Below are 15000 nucleotides of genomic sequence, written 5' to 3' on the forward strand. Positions count from 1 at the left end.
ACACACACACACACACACACACACACAATTTGACTACTCAGAATTTAAAAACGTAAATATTTCCCCAAGCTGACAACACTCCCATGTGCATGTTAATCATCTTTAACAACCTCCGGCTGAGACTCTATCCAGCTGCTTCTCCACACAATATATTCAACTAGTGTTTGTTCCAAAGCCCCCTGAGGACTGTGTACATGTGAGTCTCCCAGCGTTACATTATACAGTAAGCCTTGGGTAAGTGACTTATGTTGGCCTACACAGAAGCTACGGTCAAGCTTGTCATAAGCACGATTCCTCTTATTGGCCCCCCAAAAAATATGCCTAGCGAATGGCAACGGATTATATAACACGTCTACTTTGCATAAACCGCTTACAAATTAGCATGATGAAGATAGAGAGAGAGAGGAACTTTAGAACATTGTGGAGGCACTGAGGTGATGGAGTGAAAGAGTTGGCAGAGCTGTGAATAGCTAAACAGTGAACATTCGATTGTGCCGCACACACACACACACGTACAGTGGTGTAGGTGGACACACACACACACACACACACGTACAGTGGTGTAGGTGGATCCTACAGCATAATCAGCAGTATGTTGAAAACTGTGGGACCCACGTTGTCCCCCTCTCCCTCGCAGCAGTGTAGGTTGATCCTCAAGTTATCACACACACACACACACACACACACACACACACACACACAAACACCCCCCACACACCACCCAACCCCCTTGGAGAAACATCCCTGTCTCCCCCTCTCACCTCCGCCCTATCCCCCTCTCCCCCTCTGTCTCCCCCTCTCCCCCTCTGTCTTCCTCTCTCACCTCTGCCCTATCACCCTCTCCCCCTCTGTCTCCCTCTCTCACCTCTGCCCTATCCCCCTCTCCCCCTCTGTCTCCCCCTCTGTCTCCCCCTCTCACCTCCGCCCCAGCGCAGGCAGCGGGCCAGGTCGTTCCCGGTGCCCAGCGGGAGGATGGCCACGGGGGGGTCCCTGGAGAAGTTCGCCTTGTCTGCCAAGGAAGAGACGACACCAATTAGCAGGACACACTGTAGACTACAATGGACATTAGCCCCACAGAAAACCAGCCACTCTATTAGCAGTCCATAGGCTAGCCCCACAGAAAACCAGTCACTGTATTAGCAGTTCATAGGCCACTATATAGTCCCACAGAAAACCAGCCACTCTGGACTGAATGTATTGTATGGTTAATATGTATGGCAACATAATTCATATGTACCTATGCAGTCCAAGATCCAGCCCACGGTGCCGTCGCCTCCACATGCCAGCACCCGGAAGTCAGGGACATCATGGAAGAAGTTGAGTCTGGGGGGAGAGGAGACCACCCATACGTAAATACACAGACAGACAGACAGACAGACAGTGCTAAGTTACACACACACACGTGTGCATGCACACACTCACGCGTGCACACATGTACTCACGGGTGCACACATGTACACACACACACATACACACACACATACACACACACACACACACACATACACACACAGAGGAGCATGAATATCATGTCCCTTTTTCCACTTTGAGTCCTTCCCCGGGCCTTAAAGAGACTGTCACCTTCAAAGGGACCTTTAATCTGGGCCGGGACAAAAGGTGTTGACAGGCCCTTTCATCTGCTCCCCAAAAAACAGCTGCAAACCGACATCACAGATCCCACCACCCGCCCTCCATCAGCCTCTGCCGCCACCACCACCAGGGGTGGGAGGTGGAGGGTGGCGGAGACAGACAGCCCTATCTCCTGGTCATTCAGGTGAACTGCACTAACCCTAACCCCACACAAGCATGCCAGCACTCTAAAAAAGGGAGATCTGTAGCTAATGTGCTGTGCTGTGCCTATCACGTTAAACATAACAGTTGCACGTCAGCATCAAATATTGATACCTCTTAACCTCCACTGCGTGGAGCTTGACAACTCGTGACAATGTTTTATGCATGTGGGCTCGGGAGAAAGTGCATCAACAACAATGGGGTGGGGGTGTGTGGGGGCGGGGGGGGGGGGGGCCGGGGGGTTGGGTAGCAGCTGAGGATCCAACATTAGCAGGATGACACAGGGATCACTCTAAATCATGGCAAACAAAAACAACTGATTGCATTTCTCTAAACAAATCACTCAGGTTTCTACCACTTTCCCCAAAAAGCCTGGTTGCTAGGGAGTCCGTTTCCACGGGCGGGCTCCCTAGCTGGAGAACGTAAGCGTGGTCTGGGTTGAGGATTAACCCCGTGTCGACGCCGGCAGAGCCGGACCAAATGAGGCCAGATATCTGTCTGTGTGTTTACGGACCTCCATACTGGGCTGTGGAGCTACAGTATCCAAACACATCAGCCCATTTGTCCTCGTGTCTAGAGTGGCCCTGCTGCTAACAAAGGAGGAGATATACAAGAAGCGAGAGAGGAAGGGAGGGAGGGGCAGAGGGAGGGAGGGGGAGAGAGAGAGAGCGAGAGGGAGAGACAAAGAGAGAGAGAGAGAGAGAGAAAATATAATAGAGTATAATAATGAAATAGATCAAATGTATTCTGTTTTCATTGTAAGGCCATCTTCTTACGAAAAGGCTCTTCATAGCTTGAAGCACCACTTTCATAACCTTCAGCTCAACTGACGCAAATACTCGAATGACGATGACACAAAGCGCATAGGAACAAGTTACGCTACTGATTGATTGATTGATTGGTAATGTACTGAGCCCAACACTTAAACGACGACAACACAAAACAGCGTATGAGCAAGATAAGGCACTGGAAATGCTTCCACTATAGGGCGAGACGGCTATACATAACAAATGGGAATCCATAAGACCATGCCCCTCACGTTGGGGGACAACTGCAGTGTCGTTCCACCCAGCACAGATAGTCCAAATCCTGCCTCACCCTTCTCTTAAACCTGACAGTATCGTGACGTTAGAATTATAAGGTTCTATCTACATTTTTGTCAAAATTGAGTTTTTTACATAATCTGATCCATTAGGTGTTTATTAATGCCTGTGTGGTGTTCTTTTTAAAATGTTAACATTTTTGAGTTAGTAATTAATCAAATACAAAGGTTCCATCTCACAAAACATAATGGAATGTAAAAACGTTGACTGTCAATATCTCTGAACTGCCCTAAACGGAGATAGAACCGTATCATTCTAAGCTCACGTAATGTTGGACGCAGAGAATATGCAAACATTACGATAGACTGGAAGCATTAATAGCCAGCTAGCAACCTCTGGTTGGTGTTGAAGTAACTGTGTGGAAGTTAGTGTGATGCAGTTGATTGGCCAAGATCAGACATGGATATTCAGTTGAAGTCGAAAGTTTACATACACTTAGGTTGAAGTCATTAAAACTCTTTTTTTTAACGTAATTTTTCCAACAATTGTTTACAGACAGATTATTTCACTTATAATTATAATTCACTATATCACAATTCCAACGGGTCAGAAGTTTACATACACTAAATTGACTGTGCCTTTAAACCATTTCAGGGCAAAACATTAGTATAGTTCCGTCGTTCAAATATTTAGGGATCATCATTGATTCAAACCTGACTTTCAAAGAGCACATCAAGAAAGTGTCTGGTAGGGTGAAGTTTGGCCTGGCAAACTTCAGGTACATCAGAAGCTCACTGACCATGAGTGCTGCCAGACTATACATGGACGCATCAATTATGTCGCACCTCACATATTGTTTGACAAGCTGGGGCCATGCATACAGCACTTCCCTAAAGCCATTAGCCACCCTATACAAGCGGACCCTTAAGGTCATGGACCAGAAGCCAAACAGCACACACTACTGTACCATCCTAGACAAATGTAAATACCTTAGCTGGGAAGACACCATCAAATACAAAAACATCTGTCTCATCCATAAAATTCTGCATAACAAAGCTCCTCCCCCGCTTAACTCTTTCATAAACCAGCGTGACCACAGCTTACGGCCCACCAGAAGCACCTCTCGTGGCGACCTTATAGTTCCATTCAGGAAAAGCACCTTCAGTAAGCAATCCTTCTCAGTGATAGCAATAGAAAACTGGAACTCACTACCCAACCAACTCAAAGACATACATACTTACTCCACCTTCACAACACACATGAAAGCCTGGCTGACACAGAACTATACTTGTCCTCATTAATCCCTCTCTGTGCTGCCTCCCCATAATGCCTTTTTTTTGTATGTTTTGTTTTGTTTAATGTTTAACTGTTTAACTGTTTGTAAGTGCTTAATGTTGTGTGGCCTGTAATTGTCCTGTGGCTTCTATGTGCTTGAAATGTCGCTGCCCCCATAAGTGTGTATGTGGTGTTTGTTGTAGCCCCTTCAATCACCTCAGCTTGCTTACGTGTGTTTTTTGTCAAGTGTGATGTTGGGGTACCTTGTCTCAGCCACGTGTTCTTAGAATTTTTAAATGTTTTATTTTAACTAATGACGTTACTTTTCAGGATGCCATGTTGCAACTGGCCGGGGACTTCAGCTGAAAATTAGCCGACTAGGCTAACGCTGCCTTTTTTACTATATTTTATATGGTTCATGTATTAGGATTGTCCTCGATATAATAAACTAATAAACTAAACTAAACGAGCTGAACGTGCCTTTAAGCTTGGAAAATTCCCGAAAATGATGGCTTTAGAAACTTCTAATAGGCTAATTGACATAATTTGTGTCAATTGGAGGTGTACCAGTGGACGTATTTTAAGGCCGACTTTCAAACTCAGTGCGTCTTTGCTTGACGTCATGGGAAAACCAAAGGGAATCAGCCTCAGATTCAACTGTGGAGCTCCACAAGGCCACCATGAAAATGCCAGACGACGGTTTGCAACTGCACACTGTCCTCCACACTGTCCTCCACACTGTCCGCCACTAATTCTATTCACACATAGCCACCGCTAGTCACACAAGGACAATAATTGCAACCACAGAATCACGACTAATTACGCAACTAGCGCCACTATTCAACATTAATGGCCTTACATCATGCATCAATTCAACCTGAACAGTTCCGGCTGCCCTGTCTATTATCTACTAGTGTTCTCCCTTAAGGGGGATGTGCGTCACTGAATGTGTCTCGCTTCCTACAATGGCCTCTTGAAAGAGAGAGAAAGAGACGGAGGCAGAGAGAGAGAGAGAGAGAGAGAGAGCGACTCTAGTCGTGACGGCGGCGGGGTGAGGGAGGGAGGCAGGGGTGAGAGAGGGAGGCAGGGGTGAGAGAGGGAGGCAGGGGTGAGAGAGGGAGGCAGGGGTGAACGAGGGAGGCAGACGTGGACCGGGCGGGCGACTCTCAGGTGAACCATTCATGGCTCTAAGGGCGTTCTTCGTGTGTGTGTGTGTGTGCGTGTGTGTGTGTGTGTGTGTGTACAGTACCGCATATACATACCACCATCCCAACCGTGACCTCTAAAAAGCAGCTCAAAGCAGCTGTATTAATAAAGCACAGACGCTGTCTGATGGAACTGTGGCCCCCGATCACCACGTCTGATCATCTGGGTCAGATAGAAGAAGTTCCAAATAGAAACATTTTGGTTTCACAAAGGTTTCAGATAAAAATTTAAAAAAAGGATGGGACCAGGGTTTCAGGTAAAAAAAATCATCACTGGATCAAAGTCATCTTGTCATGTGCATCTATTGGCATAGAAAAGTGCCATCCTCCACTTTCTCCCCCTTTCCCCCTCTCAAGCTCTTGCTGAGAGACATACAGTGCGAGTCTATGATTTGTTCTTGCAATTAAGTTGACCCTCCCTTTTGCCCATTGCTGACCCCTCCCTGTCCCTAGCTCTTTAGCTGTCTAGTTTTAGGTTATGTAATAAGTTTAGTTTTAGACTATCTTAGACTGTTTTAGACTAGTTTTAGTTTTAGACTATGTAGTTTTAGTTTAGTTTTAGACTATGTAGGCCAGGTTTTGTATTGTATTTGTTTGTGGTGGATGTTGTTGTTGTTTGCCTGTGAACAGGTCACACTTGAAAATGAGCCCTTGGGGCTCAATGTGTTTTTACCTGTATAAATAAAGGTTAAATAAAAATAAATAAAAAGTGAAAATCAGTGGAGGCGGGTACCAGAGGGTGGGCTCATTCCATGCTTTACAATGAGGAAGGGTACCATTCCGCTTTCCATGCTTTAGAATGAGCCTGTCCTCCCATTCCTACCTCCACCAGCCTCCCTCTGGAGGTTAATGTGACTTACCCCAACATGGGCCCCCCTTGGCCCAGACTGTACACCTGTCTGGGGTTCAGCAGGTACTGGAACTTCCGCAATACCCTGGGGGACGACATATGAAAGATGTGTGGGAATTACTGTACATACAGAGACAGAGACAGAGACAGACAGAGAGAGAGAGAGAGAGAGAGAGAGATACAAATACTGGACGTTCATATAAAGACTGCCATACAATGTATACAAAGGAGCATCGTCCTAGGAGCAGTAATATTTTTCTGTTTTTCTTTTTTTTAAAGAAAAATACCCAGGTAATACGTTCTTTTGAGCGTCAACATTGACACAGCAGTTTCCTGTGACCTTGAAGAGTGAGTGTGAGCTGCATCAGATGACTGTCGATGCCTCCACAACAATGCCCTTCATGGGGGCCATCGCACGTGTAATTGTGTTAGCTTCCAATACCCACAATGCATCTCAGGCAGCGGAGGGAGGACAGAGTATAGAGACAGAGTGGGGGCCGACCAGGAGACTACGGAAAGCTGACGGGCTAAAAATGCGACCCAAAAAACACACTGGACTAGAATCACTGGACCACTAAAAGGTGCAATGGGAAGATGTACGGCAGTGGAGGCCGGTGGACGGAAAACGGGGAGGACAAACGGTCTCATTTGTAAGGGAGCACATCGATCCATTACAACCAGCCTCCTCTGGTGTACAGTGTAACCTAACAGTACCGATAGGGGTAGTAGTGGTGGCCTGGCCTAGTAATAATAATAATAATAATAACTTTAATTTCTATAGCTCCTTTCAAAAAAGCCCAAGGACGCTTTACAAGGGAATGATCGGACAGACAAAACAGAAAACAAACAAAGCAAAAACTGAAACATTGACTAGGGGCCAAAGGCCTTGGAGAACAGATGAGTTTTGAGGGCTAATTTGAAGGAGTCCAGGGTGGGGCGGGGGGGGGGGGGGGGGCGTTGCGGATCACTGTGGGGAGGGAGTTCCAGAGGGTAGTGGATAGTGAGTCGGGCTGGTGATCACTAGGTCATGAGTTCTCATCTGGTGTGTGCCCTTGAGCAAGGCACTCATCAAGGAAGTGTCCCTGTAGTCTATAATTGTAAGTCACTTTGGATAAAAGCGTAAAAAAAAAAGTATACGTATAAATGCACTAGATCCTATTTAAGCAATATCACAGGAGAGGGAGTGTGTTATACTGAACATCAGCACGGCTGTGATTCGGTCGTAGGTACGAGGCCGCAGGCCGAGTACGGAAGACAATCACAGCCGTGCTGATATTCCGTATAACAGCACGACCTCGAGTGTGATATTGCTTTTATACAACAGTTCTACAGCGCGATTTATTAGTTAACAGTAATGAGTGACAACAGATAATGATTTGTTTGTTTATTTAATCATTTATTTTGGCTCCGTCAACAAAAAATAGTCCTGCAACTGGATTGTTGCCTAGTAACCTGAACACAAACATCTGCAGGCTAGCTACTTTGTATTAACGGTAATTTCGGAGTGATACCTATAGTTAAAAGTCCCAGTGCTGTTATACTGTATATCAGCACTCATGGAATGCCTCCAATCAAATTACTTGGTCGGAACTAACTGTTGTATAATGGTCTATAAGACGCACTGTAGTACGCATGGTGTCACTGTAATACTCATGCCTCATAGAGACACTGTAGTCCTCAGGCCTCATAGAGACACTGTAGTCCTCATGCCTCATAGAGACACTGTAGTCCTCATGCCTCATACAGACACTGTAGTACTCATGCCTCATACAGACACTGTAGTACCCATGCCTCATACAGACACTGTAGTACCCATGCCTCATACAGACACTGTAGTACCCATGCCTCATACAGACACTGTAGTACCCATGCCTCATAGAGACACTGTAGTACCCATGCCTCATACAGACACTGTAGTACCCATGCCTCATACAGACACTGTAGTCCTCATGCCTCATACAGACACTGTAGTACCCATGCCTCATACAGACACTGTAGTCCTCATGCCTCATACAGACACTGTAGTCCTCATGCCTCATACAGACACTGTAGTCCTCATGCCTCATACAGACACTGTAGTCCTCATGCCTCATACAGACACTGTAGTCCTCATGCCTCATACAGACACTGTAGTCCTCATGCCTCATAGAGACACTGTAATACTCATGCCTCATAGAGACACTGTAGTCATTGCACTACTGTGTTTCAGTCAGGATCAATTAGACAAATCAGTACTTGGATGACTCTGGTCTCCTGAGAGCTCCCTGCCTGGGAGTTATTAGCGACTACAACACGTACGCGCACATCAACTCCCCTGATAGATAGAGACAGACTGAGTAGAAACAAAACAGGTGGAAACACCCTCATCATAGCACAGTAACCGCCAACAGTACCAACAACAACATTGTAGCTACAGAGAGGTGTATAGACCGACCACTTAATTAAGCCACCATATCAATGTATAACATGTGATTGTGTTGGTGTGAAGAGCTGTGGGATGGGGCTGGACTCTCAATTTCATAGACAGAGCTATGGAGTGGTGATACACGAGTATGAGAGTATGGAAAGTATAGTTTTAACCACGTCTTGTAGCTCCGTTATTGTGTATAGAGCCACTGCTACTGTATTAACCCTCCTGTCGTGTTCGGGTCAAATCTGACTGATTTACAACTTTCATCAATCATAAATATTGTGTTTTGCATGTATTTGCCTCAAGGCCTTATGATATCCTCCACACTAGGCATTTGAACATGTAAAATTGCTGATCACCATGTTCGTTGAATTTTGAGAAGTTTAGTCAACTTTGTAACACCTGTGGTGTTCCCGGTCAAAAATGACCGCCATCGGAAATGAATGGGTAAGCCTAGATTATGTTCATCCATCAGATAGAAAACATTCCCAAATTTCGTTGTTTGGTACCTGTACTATATCAATGACAATAAAGACCATTCATTCATTCATTCCCATACACACTCACACATCCACAACCAGTACATTTTCAGTGTCTATTCTTTGTATATTCACTGCAGTTATTCATGCTAACTGCTAGTCTGATACATTGTTTACAGCTTGAAAGGGTGTTAAATACAATTTGGTGATGATGTTTTTTTGTGTTAATGTAAGAGCAGTTAAAACAGACCGGTCAAATTTGACCGGGAACACCAAATAAAATAATATTAACTGTCATTCATCCGTATGACGTGGATCCAGTATGACAATGAAACTTGAAACCTACTTTGTCCAGTCCAATTTTCTAAAAGCCAACACATTCACTCAAAACTGAGAAATGTGCAGGGCAGCTTTACAATGGAAGTTAAGAGTAGCCTACGATACATTAAGATATGTCAAACAGGGCAATTTGCATAAAAGCCTCGGTCACAAAAGAAATAATTGAGTGACTCAACCTCAGCTCCTTCATGTACCGTACGTATTTACATCAAAAGAACCGAAATAGACTCTCTTTTTGGGGGTACTTGGGAAGTAAAATGCATCATTTTGTCCTAGAACATCTAATAATAGGGAATACATTTCCTTTTGGTATTGGTATTTAGGAGCGTGCGTTGCTATGGTGATACTTTTGCCGAAGCGAAGAGACTGCGGCCTCCCATAGCTGTGAAATGTGTGGTGGGTGGAGGGAACCCAAACAGTGAGTACATTCATCTGCAGCCAGAATGGCAGTTGGGCTTCTTTTAAACAACAGCATTTTAGGGCACCCTGTCAAACGGCGAATAAGAAGAGAATAATTTCTAAATACTCTATAATTATATCACCCCAAAATCTCTGTAATCTCTCTTAGAACTTGGCAGCGACTGTAATTTCCACTTCAACCTACCGTGATTCAACGAGTAGTCGACACAAAAACTCAACCCCAAAACATTATTACAGAAACAGAGTGGAAGTATTTATTTTAGCCTACAATGTATGGTGTTTAGCGAGAGATGACGACAAACAGTAGAAAATAGGGTTTGGACTTTGGACCCTGAGACACCTACCTCTCCCCCTGTCTCCCTCCACTCTTTGGGTTGACTAGGACAAGCAGTGGATGTGTTCCTGGGAGAGGAGTGATCTAGAAATGACAGTGAGATACACCAATGACAAACCGTGACGTTAGAATTATAAGGTTCTATCTCCATTTTTGGTCAAAATTGAGTTTTTTACATAATCTGATCCATTAGGTGTTTATTAATGCCTGTGTGGTGTTATTTTTAAAATGTTGATATTTTTGAGTTAGTAATTAATAAAATACAAAGGTTCCATCTCACAAAACATAATGGAATGTAAAAACTTTGACGCTCAATATCTCTGAACCACTCTCAACGGAGATAGAACCTTATCATTCTAAGCTCACGAAACACCAACACCAACACACAAGCATCAGCATGGCTATCAGCCAGTTTTAAGTTTTTTGTTTTAAAGTGCATTTTCAACCAACGTCTTAAGACACTATACTATCATAATAAAACCCAAACACATAACATGCATAAAAGCATTATGGGTAGGCTACACAATAATCTCGACATGGGGAATTGGGAAAGGAAGTGGGAGGGAGGGGGGAGTTGCTAAGGCAACCATAGGCAGCTCTAAAAAGGTGGGTGTTGAGGTTAGTCTTAAGTGGTAATTATAGCTGACCCCCCGCCCCCTAACAAGGGCAAGGGGGCTTCTCCACAGAAGTGGTGCTCGATAAGTAAGAGCCATCCCAACCAGCCACCCTGGACATGTCCTTACAAAGCCTGGTCATGTTAACACTACTGTGCCTCTCTTCAAAGGGGTTTATTTTCAGACTGTGTGACCATAAGGGGAGAACTCATCTCATCTGGCAGACACACTGCTCTGTGCTCGACTCTCTCACCTGCAGGGCTTGTCCGTCCCCGGTGAATTTGAAGGTCTGAGTCAGGTCGTCGGGGCTAGTGCTGGGCGGCGACTCCCCTTCCCCCCGCTTCACAACAGAATGGCGGTCCTACAGACAGACAGACAGACAGACAGACAGACAGACAGATATACAAACTTATTAACTTTAATTGTCGTTGTAGTTTGTGATGTCAGCTGCTGTAACACCGTACTTTCCCCCTCGGGGATCAATAAAGTACCTATCTATCTATCTATCTATCTAGTTGCTACTTTTATATACACTCAAGCGGTGTATATGTAAATGTCAGGGGATGCTGGTGGAGGTAGAAATTAGAATGGAATGAGGAATAGTATCTATTCCATGTGTTATAATGAGGAATAGTATCTATTCCATGTGTTATAATGAGGAATAGTATCTATTCCATGTGTTATAATGAGGAATAGTATCTATTCCATGTGTTATAATGAGGTATAGTATCGATTTATAATGAGCCCACCCTCCTGGGGGGTATTCCATCAACGTTGCTAAAGGACAATCCAGGCATATTTTGATCTCACGAGACTTATCAAAAGACTTCAAAATAAGCCTGGATTTTCCTTTAGTGCCGTTGGAATACCCCCTTGGCGCCATCACAGAATTTGCAGCTTCCCTCTGTGTTCTACACATGCAATAGCAATTAGGGGTGGGCATCGACGATCGATAATTGATCGATAATTGATCGATAAGGATCTTGGTCGATCACAAAATAAAACATTTGGTCGATCACAAAAAAAAAAAAAAAAATTTTTTTTTTTTGTGATCGACCAAATGTTTTATTTTGTGATCGACCAAGATCCTTATCGATCAATTATCGATCGTCGATGCCCACCCCTAATAGCAATGGTCAAATAGTAAATGGACTGCACTCATATAGCGCCTTATTCCAAAGCGCTATACAATGGCCTCTCATTCACCCATTCACACACACACATTCACACACCGTGGCTGAAAGCTACTATGCAAGGCGCCGGCCCGCTCATTTGGAGCAATTTAGGGTTCAGTGTCTTGCCCAAGGACACCTTGACAATGTGGCCAGCCGGGGATCGAGATGCCGACCTTGCGATCATTAGACGGCGGCTCTACCTGCTGAGCCATAGCCGCAGCCGCAATGATGACCAAGGCAATTATGCATTTACACAATTCTGTGTCGGCCATCTTTCGGTGTACTAGCCAAAATGGCCATGGTCTAGTTGTTCTACTTCTATGCCTCCGGCAGCGCGCTCTCTCACCAGGACAGCAGGGCAGATGTAGGAGGGGAGGAGGGTGTGGTCCCTCAGAGCTCCGCCATCACACTCGGGCTTCACGTTGGACGCACACTTATTGTGAAGCTGAGGAGTAGAGGGGTTAGGGTGAGTGGAAAAATAAGGGTGAGAGTGGAAAATAAGAATGTGAGGAGGGGGAGGAGAGGGAGAGAAGAGAGAAGGAAAGAAGAAAACAAACTTTCTGTTCAACTGGGCAATACTGAGAGAGAGAGAGAGAGAGAGAGAGAGAGAGAGAGAGAGAGAGAGAGAGAGAGAGTTGTGTGCGCAATGCTTCAATCAAAAGCCCCATAAAAGCTTGAGGCTAATGAACAAATGGAAATTGATATTGGAAATTCTCTCTCGTCTCGTTGAGGTCTGACAATAAAGTCGGCTCAATGAGCCAAGCTTCTGCTTACAAGACTGCAGATGAAAGCTGGTGGTAGGATTACAGTAAATGACAATGTACTAAGCAAAAATAGACTAAAGCAAGCTGTGTGAACTCCTCACTGTTGTGAATCCACCACAACTCGATAGTTCAACGGTAGCAGTACAAAGCGTATGCAGAGGGTAGCATCTAGTGGTGAAACGGATGCAACAGCACAGATGGGTAAAGTGAAAACTAGAAAAGAGGTGGATTTACAATCATGGGGATTTTACATGTCTGTTGATGTGAACTCCTTCTTGATCTTTTAGTATTATCACTAGCCCTCAGAGGCATGGGAGAACAGTCGAGGCCGGTGGAGGTAGAAATCAGAGGACGGGCTTATTGTAACGCATGGAAGGGAATGAGGAATGGTATCAAACATGACACCATTCCTCATTCCGTTCCATGCATTACAATGACCCCATCCTTTTACCTCCACCAGCCTCGACAACACCAACAACAACAACACCACCAACAACAACAACAACACCAACAACAACAACAACAATAACAACACCAACAACAACAATAACAACACCACCAACAACAACACCAACACCAACAACAATAACAACACCAACACCAACAACAATAACAATACCAACAACAACCACACCAACAACAATAACAACACCAACAACCACCACCACAACAACAATAACAATAACAACACCAACAACAATAACAACAATAACAACCACCACAACAACAACAACCTCAACCACAACAACAACAACCTCAACCACAACAACAATACCAACAACAACAACAACACCACCAACAACAACAACAACCTCAACCACAACAACAACAACAACAACCTCAACCACAACAACACCACCAACAACAATAACAACAACCACAACCACAACCACAACCACATGGCAACAACACCACAAGGGAGTCAGGAGGTTAAAGTGTGTACTCACAGTGATCTGACACCACACACAGTGCAGGCCTGTTAGGCCCTGGTAACACTTGATACTTCTGTGACAGCGATCACACTTGGTGGGAGAGTTCCCTTCCATCCACACGTGCTGCATAACCTGCCGGGAGGAAGTAGTAGGAGAGAGGAGGAGAGAGAAATGAGAGAGATAGAGAGAGAGAGAGAGAGAGAGGGGAGAGAAATAAGAGAGAGTATGTTACGTCCGTAGTGTGTTTGTTGTGTGTGTGTTCTGTTTTATTTCCTGTGTTTCTCCCAGGTGATTGTCCTTCCCCCCTGCTTATTGCCATGGTGACGGCCTGATTGGGCACACCTGTGCTCAATCCTCAATCAAAGGTGGAGGTGGAAGATAAAAGCCTGGGAGAGACACTCAGTTGGTGTCAGTGGGCCATTCCACAACTTGAGAGTTGTGTGTGTGTGTGCGCGCGATTAAAACTTTAGTAAGTCTGTTACTATCGTCTGCTACTGTGTGTTCTTCTATAGTATAGTTCCGTGTGTTTGTTTCTAGTTAGCACAAGCTACCTCCATAGAGTGCTACGGTGGGTTGCTATTACTTGTAGTGTGTGTGTGATTGAGTCATTTTAAGTTAATATTTTCACTCTTGTTTAATTGTTAACTGTTTGTTACTGGGCTATCTTTCTAATTTACCTTATCCTTTATTACTATATTATATCCATTATAATATAGTAATAATATAATATAATATAATCCATTCGCTCTTTGAGTAGTTTTCAGTTAAGAGTTTCACGGAAACCTGTTTTTGTTATCCTTATACAATAAATATTTTTGTTTTATTTATATTCTCCCATCTCCTCTGGTTCTTGTCCCCCTGGTTTTATCAAATTGTTACCCCCATATCCCTAGACCTTATATGGGGTCGTAACAGAGTAACAGTAGAAAAAAAGGTCAGTGAATGAGAGCAAATGTCTTCATTGAGGTGAATTAGTTAATTTTGCCATTTAGCAGACGCTTTTATCCAAAGCGACTTACAATTACGAATTACAGGGACATTCCCCCTGGAGTAACTGAGGGCTAAGTGCCTTACCCAAGGGCACACTAGTAGTGGTGTGGCTTCAGGCGGGATTTGAACTCACAACCTTCCGATCACAAGTCCAACTCACTATCCACTAGACCACCACTACCAACCAAAATCTGGCCAGGAATGCCTATTCAGACCTAACAGCATGGATAACATGAATTCATTATAGCAGAAGTATATCTTGAGATACAGGACTATTCAAGACCTTTTAAAAAAATATTTTTTACTTTTTCTTTGTACTTTTTTTAGCGTTAGTCTCTACAGTCGTCACTTGTTCTCTGCTTTTACAGTTTTAAACGAT

The 15000-nt window shown here is 44.3% G+C and overlaps 1 protein-coding gene across 1 annotated transcript in view; it reads right to left on the reverse strand.

Moving 5' to 3' along the window:
- dgkg (diacylglycerol kinase, gamma) overlaps positions 1–15000 on the reverse strand; it is a gene marked incomplete at both ends in the record, with an annotated part of 97333 nt that overhangs the window by 57159 nt on the left and 25174 nt on the right. The window contains 7 exons of the mRNA XM_080535644.1: positions 920–1009; positions 1238–1323; positions 6175–6249; positions 10157–10230; positions 11014–11121; positions 12282–12380; positions 13647–13763. Of these exons, the coding sequence (XP_080391770.1) occupies positions 920–1009; positions 1238–1323; positions 6175–6249; positions 10157–10230; positions 11014–11121; positions 12282–12380; positions 13647–13763 (649 nt within the window). The remainder of the gene's footprint in view (positions 1–919; positions 1010–1237; positions 1324–6174; positions 6250–10156; positions 10231–11013; positions 11122–12281; positions 12381–13646; positions 13764–15000) is intronic.

The sequence above is a fragment of the Nansenia antarctica genome (assembly GCF_963989245.1).
Source record: "Nansenia antarctica genome assembly, chromosome: 7".
Taxonomy (NCBI): domain Eukaryota; kingdom Metazoa; phylum Chordata; class Actinopteri; order Argentiniformes; family Microstomatidae; genus Nansenia; species Nansenia antarctica.